We start from the raw sequence: 14,880 nt of genomic DNA, 5'->3' as shown, positions 1-14,880 counted from the left end.
GCTGCTACCAGTGGCCGTCTCAGAATGAAGCTCATCAGCTGCTGCATAAGCATAAAACCAAACGAGGCAAAAGACTCAGCAGCAACGTCTGACAGAGGATCAGCTCCCTAGTGTTTTCTTGTTTGAAAATGCAAGGGTGCCATGGGTTGTTTATCCAGCACCAAGCAAAACTATGGTCAATGTGATAGGCAATACATTGATGGTGGCTGCCAGCCGTAAAATATGTGGATAAACAGAAGTACAACCCTGTTCCACACCACATAACTGGCCATAAGGATGGCAGGTAAGCACAACTAACTTGAGATGTTTTTCTGAATTTCTTAATAAAGTCACTCTCAGACATGTGACGCAGGAATTTGCCGGGTCTAGCAGCCAGCAGATTCCTGGGTCTCAGCTCCGTGACCCTGGTCTGGACTCCAGATTGCAGAAATCCCGAGGTGATGCATGTTCATGTGAATAAAATGCTGATACCATAGGGCACCGAGAATCAAGGAAGTCTGGGAACCACTGATATAGCATATTTAAAATAGAAAGGTACTGTAATTGTAAAAAATATATAAAAAAAAGTAACCAATACTTAAGTCATCCCACTGGTAATTACTTAGATAATTGAACTTACAATGGCATGTACTTGGCCTTTACTAGACCTAATGCAGTTCTCATTGTGTTTTTGACACTAGCTGGTGTGTACACATACGTAGAGTGGCATATATAAACAGTATCACCATTATGTGCTTTATTACTATACAAGTTACATTACACTGTATTCCCAGGACTATGGGGTATTCAGTACAGTGCATAATCTGGCAGGACCTACTGTATGTTGTCCTCTCTAATGGTTGGCCAAGCCTCTGTTGACACTGGCCACAGCCCATGAGCACGGACCACTACCACGACATTCCCAATGTGGGCTCTTCATACCCCAGTCTGATGCTATGCATGTCCTTTCTGTCCGTCTTATCTGTCTACCCATGCCCTGGATGACTGCATGTCCAGTCAGTCTGTGCTTTCTGACATATCTGCATGTCCTGGAAGTTCCTGTTTGTCTCTCACTGTGGTATCCGCTACTTGCCCTATCAGTCACTCTCTTTCCTGTCTGAACTTTTGTGACAGTTTATCCCTGTCCTGTAAATCTGTATATGCCCTCATACCATGGGGTCAATTTACTAAGGTGGGAGTTTTTTTTAAAACTGGTGATGTTGCCCATAGCAACCAATCAGATTCTATCTAATATCTTCCAGCAGCAGCTAGATAAAAATTAAGTAAAATCTGATTGGTTGCTATGAGCAATAATACCCACCAACAACTCCCACCTTAGTAAATTTACCACTATGGGGAAGATTCAAATGTTTGAAAAGTCAGTTGGGAGTCTGTTTTTCCGGGTGGTCTTCAGTATGCCGACTGACGGGATCCCGGCGCACAGTATACCGGCGCCGGAATCCCGACAGCCGGCATACCGACATTATTCTCCCTCGTGGGGGTCCATGACCCCCCTGGAGGGAGAATAAAATAGCGTGGCGCCCGTAGCGAGCCCGCAAGGGGCTCATTTGCGCTCGCCACACTGTCGGTAAGCCGGCGGTCGGCCTCCCGGCGCCGGTATGCTGGTCGCCGGAAGCCCGACCGCCGGCATACCATACTGAACCCTGTTTTTTCCTATCTATTAGAAAAAACAGACTCCCAACTGACTTTTCAAACATTTGAATTTCCCCCATAGTGGTAAATTTACTAAGGTGGGAGTTGTTGGTGGGTATTATTGCTCATAGCAACCAATCAGATTTTACAAATGTTTGAAAAGTCAGTTGGGAGTCTGTTTTTTCCTATCTAATAGATAGGAAAAAACAGATTCCCAACTGACTTTTCAAACATTTGAATCTTCCCCTATGTGTCCTATCAGTCTATCCAAGTCCTGGAAGTCTGCATGTGCTGTCATGTTCTCTCAGTCTCCCCATCTTCTGTGGTCCTCCATTCTTACTGAGATGTTTTTTCACACACATAAATAAATTCCATTCACATTCTTAAAAAATGTAAGGGATCAATAAGTCACAAGGGATATATGTCCTGGAGCCTGTCAACGCAGTACTGCACAGATGAGAATAACTACCACTCTCTGATTCGCCTTTAAAGCAATAACTGTGCTTGGCAGGGGCTTAACAGGCAGGCAGCACTTAGGTCAGTGCTGATCTTTCTCCCCAATACCAAATTATAATGGAAAACAGTATCTACTACAGAATTGTTCAAATGGTACTCTAATGTCATATAAACATCTCAAAAATAATTGTCTATTGCCCATTGTCTACCTATATTGTATGTTATTATATTTGTAAGATACACCAAGCATAGTCAGTCTACATCATACAGTACTGGCCTCACCTAAATGTATAGTTTCCAGTTACCAGATCAGACAAATGCAAGACTGGTTGATCTCCTAATGTCTTCAGTTCTTGTAAAGGTCCTCTAATCTCTTCCCAATGATACGCTACTATTTTAACATCATCTGTGCTTTCTGTGTTAGAAACATAAGAGAACTCACTAGTTTGAAGCCTCTTTCACAAATGAAATTAATCAGATAAAGTTCTATACAGATAAATCTGTATATAGCACCAATATAGGGAAATTGTTATACAATACTTACGAGTTGCATCGATAAAGACCGAAGGTGTAGGTAATGATACCTCCTGTGCTATCGGAGATACAACTGCAACTGGAGGCTGATTGATTCTGGCTGCTTTAAAGAAATTACAATATTTTATTAACTATTTGTGCCATGCATTAATACTTAAGTGATGTGTACACAGTGCAACTTGTATAATGCAATGAATATGATTTCTACAGCAAATTGGCCTGAAATGGTAGATGTAAATATCAAAACATAGCACTATCATTTTTAAATCATACTTTAGCCTACCTCCCTCCTTTTAGTATGTGAAATTCGGGACACTGATGTGCGACGAAGCCGCGCCCACCAGAAAAGGGGTGTGACCTCAGGGAAAGGGTGTGTGACTTTGCAGGATACCGCGACCGCCCGTCGCGCTTCCATTTTTAGTCACTACCTGTGTTATGTTTACACTCTGTTCTGTAGGTTTATAGGCAGTGACTTGTGACACTCACGCTATTACCCACTGCCCAGCAGTCTTTTAGCCTCCTGCAATGCTAAGCTTCTCCTATAGCAGCCGCCAATCCAGGGTGAATTAGGTCCACCCCGTACTCAGATGCCCCCAGGTTTTATGTATGGACAAGGTGACTATCAGAGGCAGGGCAGGGGTAAATGCAGTATGGTGAGACGTTCACCAGACACAACCTTACTACTATGCTAAGGCACAGACTGTGTAGTAAATAAGGAGTGCACCTGAGTGCAACAATGCACAGGTTGGAATATAATCTTAACACAATATGTGTACATGCAACAATGCACAGTGTGTTATTAGCAACGAGACTGTATATACAAATGATTTGTAAATGCAACAATGCACAGGATGTAATAAGCAACTTAATAAAATATTAAAGCAACAATGCACAAGGTGGATACAATAAAGAAATACAGGCAAAGACAGTGCCTGTGTGGAAACTCCACACCAAAACCTGAATACAAGGCTAGCTGGATCCGATTAAGAAAGCAATCAGACAGGGTCTCAGATTCACAGATATTCACAAGCTGACAGGTGCTCACTAGGAGCATGAACTATCACCAGCGTTTTGGGATTGACCAGGAAGGGAATATATATGTGGCTGCTCCAATCAGCCCCAGGAATCAGAGAGGAGATGATAAAGGAAAGGACGTGCAGCTGCACTGTTGCACGTCCACAAAGTCCCTGCCAGACTAGTTGCCCAGCAACTGGCAATGCTGCCTGCCTCTAGCATCCCTGTTGCTAGGCGCTCGGCGGCTCCCAGTCCCCCCTGCGGTAGCATTGCTACGTGCAGGGCGGGACCTGGAAGCGCCGGTTGATGGAGGAGGTGCAGCATCCTGGTCACTTCGCAACAGCTTGGACCTGCCTCCTTCACGAGACGTGCCATGGCTGATAACAACCTGCTGTCTCTTAATGATCTGTTTATAGTGCATGACTCATCTGTCTAAATAACAGCACATATCTGAGTAAATATTATTCAACAAACTTAAAGGTCAGACTATCTAGACTTCAGGTGCAGGGTTTGTTTACATGCCTCTATAAAAGTATCTGCTTGTGCAAAAGTCTGTCACTGTGTTATTGGAGCAACACAGAGAGATTTATACCTTATAGCAGTGGTTCCCAAACTTTTTTGAATCACAATGCCCTAGAGTATCAGAATTTTCTTCACAGCACCCCTAGGCAAAAAGTTTCTTAATGAGAAATTTAGAAAAAAATATTAAATGAAAACAGTTGTGTTAAATGTAATTCTTAGGCTTAATTGTATGGTGAGGGACAAGGTTGGCTTCTGTTTGTCCACATATTTTATGCTTGGCAGTCACCAGCACTGCCTATTACACTGACTATAAATAATTTAAATTGACCCTTGACCCTGGACCTGCAAGTGCCCCAAGGCACCCGAGGGGGCCACAGCACACAGTTTGGGAACCACTGCCTTATCGTATTGACTGCTGTTTGTCTTCTATCATGTGTATCTTATTATATTCAATAAAACCTACTCTGATTTGGAATCAACATGTAGACTAACCTCCTTGCTCACATCCGCTATGCACCTACCAAATTGTAGGCATCTGCCAATAGTGTCTTGCCAGTCTACTGGCGGATCAATAATCATCAGAGTCTGCCGAATCAGCGGATCAGATTGGTATTGACAGAATGGGGAATTGGCCCATAGATATATGACCTGCATAACTGAGTCAATGTGTTTCTTACATGAAGCTTGAACATCCACAGCAGTCAAGCTTCACCAAGCTTGGGATTTTACTAACCAAAACATGTAGTAATACTGGTATACCATGGCAGCACTGCGCCTATGGATGGACTGATTTGCTGGCTTCCTCTTCTAGGTAGAAGGCATGCAGGTGTGAGAGCAGTCATGAGACATACAGTACTAATCTCCACAATACATAGTAATATAATATCTGAGGTTGAAAAAAGACAATTTGTCCATCGAGTTCAACCTGTTAGTGATCTCCTACACTGTAATATTTTTGATACTCATTTTAACTGTTGTGAATGTTTAGCAGTTATGTCTATTCCTTTTTTTCCTTTGCCATTGCCATCCACCATAACCCTGTATATCCTTATCCAGTAGGAATTTACCTAGCCCATTCTTAAAAGCAATGACCGAGTCCGCCATTACTACTCTCTCAGGCAGGGAATTCCAAATACATATTGTCCTTACTGTGAAGAAACCTTTCCATCTCTGTGAGCGAAATCTCCTCTCCGCTAACCTAAGCGGGTGTCCACGTGTTCATTGTGTTGATTTTACCAAAAAGAAATCCCCCGCTAGCTCTGTGTATTGTCCTCTTATATATTTGTAAATGTTAATCATGTCCACTCTTAATCTCCTTTTTCCCAGTGTAAAAATGCCTAGCCTAGCAAGCCTTTCCTCGTATTCGAGCATCTCCATCCCCTTAATCAATTTGGTCGCCCGTCTCTGAACCCTTTCTAGTTCCAGGATATCCTTTTTGTAGTATGGTGCCCATAATTGCGCACAGTATTCAAGATGTGGCCTCACTAGTGATTTATCTAATGGGAGTATAACACTATCATCCTTGCATCGATTCCCCACTTTATGCATGCTAATACCTTGTGTGCCTTATTTGCTGCACTCCTACTTTGGGTATTACTGCTAAGTTTGTTACCTATGTGAACACCTAAATCTTTTTCCAGTACAGAATCCCCTCGTTTTTCCCCATTTAGTATGTAGGTAGTATTATTGTCCTTGCTACCAAAGTGCATTACCTTACATTTGTCTATATTGAACCTCATTCTCCATTTTGCTGCCCATGCTTCCAGTTCTTAAGAGACTCAGCATCCCCCTCCGAATTTATAACCTTACACAGTTTGGTGTCGTCTACAAAAATTGACACCATGCTCTCTAGACCTACTTCTAGATCATTTATGAAAATACTGAACAATAGCGGTCCAAGTACAGACCCTTGTGGCACACCACTTAGTACTTCAGTCCATTTAGAAAAAGTTCCATTTACCACCACTCGCTGCTCCCTATTATCCAACTAATTTCTAACCCAAGTGTATATTGTGCTTCCTAGCCCAAGTTCTCTTAATTTATAAATAAGTCTCATATGAGGTACTGTATCGAAAGCTTTAGCAAAGTCCAAAAAGATTACATCCACCTCTTTACCCAGATCTAGGTTTGCACTAACTGTTTCATAAAAGCCTATTAATTTAGTTTGACATGATGTATCCTTCACAAATCCATGTTGGTTCCTATTAATAACCTTATTGGCTTCAAGAAACCCCTGTATTCTATCCCTTAAAATACCTTCCAGTGGCCTCTCACTACACAGTCACCTGAAAACACTCAGAGATGGGCTAGTAGGGCATCGATATCAGTAGAGGCACATGTATCAAACCTTCAAGAAGGGAAAAAGTGGAGAAGTTACCCGTTAAAAAACAATCAGCTTCTGACTTCTCCACTTTATCTCTGTCAAAGGTTAGATACATCTTCCCTAGGTTGAGAGGATGATGAGACATGGGGAGCACAGACAACCAGCAAGCTTAGGCTTCATGCTAGAGAAGTTTTCCATGAATGACTATGGCTATTTGTAGTTTGTTCAAGATATCTCAAAAAGGTACATAATGTTTTTAGTACTGGTGATGCAAAATCTGAACACTAAGGGGTCTATTCATGAGGCAGTGAAGAGTGGAAAGGTGAGCCAATGGAGAAGTTGCCCATGGCAACCAATTAGTGTTGAGGTAACATTTATAAAGTGCATTCTATAAAATTATACATACTGTAGCAGCTGATTGGTTGCCATGAGCAACTTCTTCACTGACTTACTTCTCCACACTTTTGACTGCTTCATGACTAGACCACCTTTAAGTGGCTACATTGTATTCTCAGTGGTTATCACTAAATACACATGTTGGTAAATAAATAGAAATAGTTACGGTAAATGGTGTGTGAAATACAGCAATGTGCATAAGAATATTACAATTACCTGGCTTAACGGTAACGTTAACAAATCCTTCTCCAAGAACATCTTCTCTTGATACAGTCACTCTCAGTGTGTACAGGCCTGCTGTAAGCTGAAACAGACAACCACCATATCATGTCTATTACATAACACTTTAAGCATAGTCTATTACATAACACTTTAAGCATAGTAATAGCTGAACACTTCACTAGCAATGATTAGTGTAATACATGGTACACACCTACAGATGTGTCCTCATACACACAGCCTCAATACACCATGCAGTGCGAGATACCTGGTGTGAGGGAGCCGTCTGGTCCCATGCAACTCTGCTAACATTGAGCACCTTTATATCTTTATACGCAATATGGCTAAGACGCACAAGGAGACTATGCTGGTTAATTAGATACATGACATACTGTGTGGAAAAAAGCTGCAGCTGCTAGATTAGCGGTCGCCAACCCGTCGTTCGCAAGCGATGGGTAGCTCGCCGCTGGTATCAGAGTAGCTCGCGGGCAGAATCCAGCCGCCGATCTCACCCGGCATACTGACACTGCACACAAGGGGACTCGGGAGTGGCCGTGCGCGGCCGGGAGTGATGTACACGGGAGAGCTGACAGCGCCGATACCTCCTCCATGTTTGTCCCTGTGCAGCCGCTGACGCATGGAGTGTGACGGAGCCCGCACCCCACGCCATCAGGACCGTTCAAACGGGGGTGATAGCGGCATTTAGTGAGGCTTACACTCATGGTTAGTGCCAGCAGTAATATTATTAAAGGCTTCTGTGTGTATGACAGCTGCAGTCAGCACAATGCAGTGTATTATGATGGAGCATAATGTGGCTGTCCCAAAACCTCATTATGCTCCATCAGTATACACCTGCATTGTGCTGATTTTTGCAGCCATCACCACACCTATTTAAAGTCTAAATAGGTATGGCAATGGCTGCAATAATCAGCACAATGCAGGTGTATACTGATGGAGCATATTGGAGCATAATTTGACTGTAAAGTTTGTTTTGGCACTGCTGAGGGGCATTATTTATGTATCTGGCACTGCTGTGGGGCATTATTTGTGTATCTGGCACTGCTGGGGGGCATTATTTGTGTATTTGGCACTGCTGAGGGGTAGTATTTGTGTATCTGGCACTGCTGGGGGACATTATTTGTGTATCTGGCACTGCTGGGGGCATTATTTGTATATCTGGCACTGCGGAGGGCAATATTTGTCTATCTGGCTGGCACTGCTGGGGGTCATTATTTGCGTATCTGGCACTACGCAGGGGGGCATTACTGTTGGGAGGCCACACCCACTTTTCTGACACCACACCCACTTTTCTGACACCACACCCACTTTCCGAGGCCACACACGCTTTCACAGGAATGCGCGCGCATTGGGGGAAGGGGGGAGCTCTTGCAGAGGTTTTATTTTCCGAAAGTAGCTCACATCCCAATTAAGGTTGGAGACCACTGTGCTAGATTGTAACACTTCATATACAGATTCAGAGGTTTAGTTGCACACAGATATGCAAGCGTCATATCAAATTAATCAACACACTTTCCTTGTGTGTCTTGGCTGCATTGCGAATAAGATACATCTTCAGCGAAAAAAACGCCTGATGCTAGAAGATTCTCACATGACCTGGCATGCCAAGAGGGGCTGTTTGGTGTGACAGCAGCAAAATGGAGGACATATCTGTATATACAGTGCATCCGGAAAGTATTCACAGCGCTTCACTTTTTCCACATTTTGTTATGTTACAGCCTTATTCCAAAATGGAATAAATTCATGTTTGTCCTCAAAATTGTACACACAATACCCCATAATGGCCCTCATTCCGAGTTGATCGGTCGCAAGGCGAATTTAGCAGAGTTACACACGCTAAGCCGCCGCCTACTGGGAGTGAATCTTAGCTTCTTAAAATTGCGACCGATGTATGCGCAATATTGCGATTACTAACTACTTAGCAGTTTCAGAGTAGCTTCAGACTTACTCTGCCTGTGCGATCAGTTCAGTGCTTGTCGTTCCTGGTTGACGTCACAAACACACCCAGCGTTCGCCCAGGCACTCCCACCGTTTCTCCGGCCACTCCTGCGTTTTTTCCGGAAACGGTAGCGTTTTCAGCCACACGCCCCTGAAACGCCGTGTTTCCGCCCAGTAACACCCATTTCCTGTCAATCACATTACGATCGCCGGAGTGAAGAAAAAGCCGTGAGTAAAAATACTTTCTTCATAGTAAAGTTACTTGGCGCAGTCGCAGTGCGAACTTTGCGCATGCGTACTAAGCGGATTTTCACTGCGATGCGATGAAAAATACCGAGCGAACAACTCGGAATGAGGGCCAATGACAATGTGATAAAAAGTTTTTTTGAGATTTTTGCAAATTTATTAAAAATAAAAAACTAAGAAATCACATGTAGATAAGTATTCACAGCCTTTCCCATGAAGCTCAAAATGGAGTTCAGGTACACAACCTGTTTCCACTGATCATCCTTGTTCCTACAGCTTAATTGGAATCACCTGTTCTAAATTCAGTTGATCGGACATGATTTGGAAAGGCACACACCTGTCTATATAAGGTCTCACACTTGACAGTGCATGTCTGAGAACAAACCAAGCATGAAATCAAAGGAATTGCCTGTAGACCTCCGAGAACAGGTTTGTTTTGAGGCACAAATCTGGGGAAGCATTCAGAAAAATATCTGCTGCTTTGAAGGTCCAAATGAGCACAGTGGCCTCCATCATCTGTAAATGGAAGAAGTTCAGAACCACCAGGACTCTTCCTAGAGCTGGCCGGCCGTCTAAACTGAGCGATCGGGGAGAAGGGCCCAAGTCAGGGAGGTGACAAAGAACCTGATGGTCACTCTGTCAGAGCTACAGCATTCCTCTGTGGAGAGAGGAGAACCCTCCAGAAGGATAACCATCTCTGCAGCAATCCACCAATCAGGCATGTATGGTAGCGTGGCCAGACAGAAGCCACTCCTCAGTAAAAAGCACATAGCAGCCTTCCTGGAGTTCGCCAAAATGCACCTGAAGGACTTTCAGACCATGAGAAACAAAATTCTGTGGTCTGATGAGACAAAGATTGAACTCTTTGGTGTGAATGCCAGGCGTCATGTTTGGAGGAAACCAGGCACCGCTCATCACCAGGCCAATACCATCCCTACAGTGAAGCATGGTGGTGGCAGCATCATGCTGTGGGTATGTTTTTCAGCGGCAGGAACTGGGAGACTAGTCAGGATAGAGAGAAAGATGAATGCAGCAATGTACAGAGACATCCTGGATGAAAACCTGCTCCAGAGCGCTCTTGACCTCAGACTGGGGTGACGGTTCATATTTCAGCAGGACAATGACCCTAAGCACACAGCCAAGATATCAAAGGAGTGGCTTCAGGACAACTCTGTGAATGTCCATAGCCCAGACTTGAATCCGAGTGAACATCTCTGGAGAGATCTGAAAATGGCTGTGCACCGACGCTTCCCATTCAACCTGATGGACCTTAAGAGGTGCTGCAAAGAGGAATGGGCAAAACTGCCCAAAGATAGGTGTGCCAAGTTTGTGGCATCATAATTAAAAAAACTTGAGGCTGTAATTGCTGCCAAAGGTGCATCAACTAAGTATTGAGCAAAGGCTGTGAATACTTATGTACATGTGATTTCTTAGTTTTTTTTATTTTTAATAAATTTGCAGTTTGTCATTATGGGATATTGTGTATAAAATTCTGAAGGAAAATATGAATTTATTCCATTTTGGAATAAGACTGTAACATAACAAAATGTGGAAAAAGTGAAGCGCTGTGAATACTTTCCGGATGCAGTGTATACATACACACACATACATACAGTATATATATATATATATATATATATACACACACACACACACACACACACACACACACACACACAGTATGTGTATATATATATATATATATATATATGTATCAGGTTCAATTGTTGCTTATAGTTTTCAAGAGTTTGATATTGTTTTAGATCTACTATTGATTTAGTATTGCTAACAGGCAGAGATGAGTAAAAATTAAGATAGTGAATACATTTGCAAAGTAATTACCTTTCATTACACAAAACATTTCACAAGCTGAGTCTGGCCTTTAGTGTTCCACATAATTGGGGGTAATTCTGAGTTGATCGCAGCAGGATTTTTGTTAGCAGTTGGGCAAAACCATGGGGGTCATTCAGAGTTGTTCGCTCGGTAAATTTTTTTCGCATCGCAGCGATTTTCCGCTTAGTGCGCATGCACAATGTCCGCACTGCGACTGCGCCAAGTAAATTTGCTATGCCGTTAGGTATTTTACTCACGGCTTTTTCTTCGTTCTGGTGATCGTAATGTGATTGACAGGAAGTGGGTGTTTCTGGGCGGAAACTGGCCGTTTTATGGGTGTGTGCGAAAAAACGCTACCGTTTCTGGGAAAAACGCGGGAGTGGCTGAAGAAACGGAGGAGTGTCTGGGCGAACGCTGGGTGTGTTTGTGACGTCAAACCAGGAACGACAAGCACTGAACTGATCGCAGATGCCGAGTAAGTCTGGAGCTACTCAGAAACTGCTAAGAGGTGTGTGGTCGCAATTTTGAGAATCTTTCGTTCGCAATTTTAAGAAGCTAAGATTCACTCCCAGTAGGCGGCGGCTTAGCGTGTGTAAAGCTGCTAAAAGCAGCTTGCGTGCGAACAACTCGGAATGACCCCCTATGTGCACTGCAGGGGAGGCAGATATAACATGTGCAGAGAGAGTTAGATTTGGGTGTGGTGTGTTCAATCTGCAATCTAAATTGCAGTGTAAAAATAAAGCAGCCAGTATTTACCCTGCACAGAAACAAAATAACCCACCCAAATCTAACTCTCTCTGCACATGTTATATCTGCCTCCCCTGCAGTGCACATGGTTTTGCCCAACTGCTAACAAAAATCCTGCTGCGATCAACTCAGAATTACCCCAATAGCAATACATGATAGTCTCATTTAGAGTGAAATGCTAGGTTTATAAAAATCAATAGAAAACAGAAATAAAAACTGTGGAAAAATATAGAAAAAGAGGAAAGCTGACTTACTTCTGACAATACCAGTGATCTTGTATTTTTCGTTTTCAATTCTCCCTGGAAATCTGATGGCTGCTTCATCATCTCCCACTCAAATGTATATGGCATGTCTGCAAGTGATAGGTCATTACAACATACAGAAAATGTAACCCATTGTATATACAGATCCGGTATGATATCCCGGCAGCCAGGATGCCGGCTGTCAGTACAGCAACAGCGGCATCCCATCTGCTGGAATCCTGGCAGTGAAGCCGGGATTCCCCTAGCGGGATGGCTGCGCTCACCACGCTTCAGGCCTGCTAGCCAAGCTTCACTCACCACAGGTTCTATTTCCACTCGGTTAGTGTCGTGAACCCACCAACCGAGTGGGAATTCCGAGTGGATGTTGGGATTCCAGGTGCCAGTACAATGTCGGCTGTCGGGATTTCGGCGTTGGTATCCTATCCTGAACGCCGGGATCCCAACAGCCGGCATTTTAACTGCATCCCGTATATACATATACTTTTAATAGAGCAACATATATTCCAATTAATAATTGAACATACGTAAAACCATGATAGATCTGGTCATATGTATTAATATAGTTTCCACTTTGGAAGATTTGTGAGGGAATTTGGGTTTCAGAGTTTTTCATAAGCAGTTAATGAACAAATATTTCATGAAATATCTACTACTGTACCCAGCGTTTAAATAGTTATCAAGGTTACGTATAGCAGTGGTTCCTAAACTGTATGCCTAGGCACCCTGGGATGCCTCGGGGCACTTGCAGGGATGCCCTGGGTTGGTATTCTAGGACCAATTCAAATTATTTATGGTCAATGTTATAGGCAAAACCAGTGCTTGTGGCTGCCAATCATAATATGTGGACAATCAGAAGTGAATCCTGTCCCTCACCATATAACTGAACCTAAGGATGACATATAAACAGTGGCGGATTGGCCATAGGGCTCACCAGGATAATTCCTGGTAGGCCAAAGTGTCTGTGAGTACTGTTTTGTGTGTTGTCATGTGACCCCACTCTCCACATGACAGGCAGCCCACCACACTCAGTACACAACATTGTCTCCATTCATTCTGTTATTCCATCTCTGCAGTACAGCAACTCTGCCATCCAGTGATGCTGCCATGGCTACATGGTATGTTATACCTCTTGTGCTGCCCATGTCGGGCCACTTCTACACAAAGCTACAGGGCCACTTTTAGTACCCAATCCGCCGCTACTCTGCAGCAAAAGAAGCAAGGAAGGCCAAATTTGCATACAATCAGGCCTTATGACGAATACCACCCTCCTTAACTGACCTCACCCTCTCATCAGACTGCACCCCAATTAGGACTGCTTCCATAAATGTAGTGGGCTGGTTTTCCATCCCAATCCTTCCCTGCATATAAACACAATTTACTTAATTCAACATTTTTTTTCTAAATGTCTAAATAAGAAACTTTTGGCCTAGGGGTGCCAAGAACAAAATTCTGATACTATAGGGCACCGTGACTCAAAAAAAGTTTGTGAACCAGTGATGTATAGATTTTTCCTCTTTACATCCATATTCCCCCATCACCATCCCCCCACCACCAGGGGATGCTCTACAAAGGAGGAACTGACAGAAGAAACACCCAAGGAAGGGCTAAGGGCACAGGAAAACATATTTGGCTACCGTCATTCCCTAAAAAGCAAGGTCAGTGCTTACTTGTACTAGATGATCATTTTCATCCTGTGAAAACGCTATTTTTTTTTATATTGAATATTTATATTTAAGCTGCACAGAACCACGCTTTCACTAGTTAATAACTAATCTATCTGAAATGTGAAACTCTTTTGGAAAGTTTTATAAATATCTATACAGATCACAAAACCACTGACGAATTAATACAAAAAATAAAAAAAATAAAAAATAAAATGGGTTACAAAGATTAAGGGGCCCTGCACACTGGCCGACATGACTGCACGATATGAACGATCTCGTTCATTAATGAACGAGATAACGTTCATATCTGTCAGTGTGGAGGCTCCAGTGATGAACGATGCACGGCCCCGGGTTCGTTCAACGCTGGTCCCCCGTCGGCTGTACATGCAGGCCAGTATGGACGATCTCGTCCATATTTGCCTGCACTTCAATGCAGCCGAGTGACGGGGGGAGTGAAGAAACTTCACTCCCCCCGCCACTGCCCCCCCCCGCCGCCGGGTCGCTCGTCGGCCGTATCCGCCGTCGGGCAGCTCGGCGGCGGATCGGCCAGTGTGTAGGGCCTATAAGATATATAGGATAAAAATATATATATTTTAAAAAAAAACTTACTGAGCTACAGAAAAATATGCTTCTCAGACTTAAGGGAGGTACTGACGGGAGAGATGTGTGCTGAGCGATCTTAACACAGACCGCTCAGCACACGTTTTCCCCCGCTCAGTACAGCGCGATGTGCTGAGTGAGGGGGATGGACAGATGGACGGATGGGGGGGCCGCTCACTATACACAACGGTGAAGTGAGCGACCCGCTAGATTGTGCCTGCATGCAGGCTCAATCTAGCACCGGTGATAGCCCCGCGCATCGCTATCGCTGGGGGGCATACTCACAGCAGATCCGTGCTCAAAATCTAAGCAATCTAGTCAGCTTGCTTAGATTTGAAACACGGATCTCTCCCCTTTACACAAAACTTTCCCAGATAGCAGTGATTACAGGGACTTGTGATCCCTTGTTAGGACTGTGCGCAGTAGCTCAATTTCAGCATTCTACTCACATGATTAATTGATTGAAGGTGATTGT

At 43.6% G+C, this 14,880-nt stretch overlaps 1 protein-coding gene across 2 annotated transcripts in view; it reads right to left on the bottom strand.

Moving 5' to 3' along the window:
* LOC134928037 (dyslexia-associated protein KIAA0319-like) overlaps nucleotides 1-14,880 on the bottom strand; it is a 64,240-nt gene that overhangs the window by 27,144 nt on the left and 22,216 nt on the right. Inside the window, exons 7-10 of one of the 2 annotated variants that reach the window (XM_063923267.1) lie at nucleotides 12,133-12,230; nucleotides 7,094-7,181; nucleotides 2,633-2,725; nucleotides 2,371-2,503 (exon numbers count right to left, since the gene is read on the bottom strand). In XM_063923267.1, the coding sequence (XP_063779337.1) occupies nucleotides 2,371-2,503; nucleotides 2,633-2,725; nucleotides 7,094-7,181; nucleotides 12,133-12,230 (412 nt within the window). The remainder of the gene's footprint in view (nucleotides 1-2,370; nucleotides 2,504-2,632; nucleotides 2,726-7,093; nucleotides 7,182-12,132; nucleotides 12,231-14,880) is intronic. The other variant, XM_063923268.1, reaches the window with a different exon arrangement.

The sequence above is a fragment of the Pseudophryne corroboree genome, chromosome 5, assembly GCF_028390025.1.
Source record: "Pseudophryne corroboree isolate aPseCor3 chromosome 5, aPseCor3.hap2, whole genome shotgun sequence".
Taxonomy (NCBI): Eukaryota; Metazoa; Chordata; class Amphibia; order Anura; family Myobatrachidae; genus Pseudophryne; species Pseudophryne corroboree.
The sequence above is the reverse complement of the archived record's forward strand: the minus strand, read 5'-3'. Positions and strand labels throughout refer to the sequence as shown.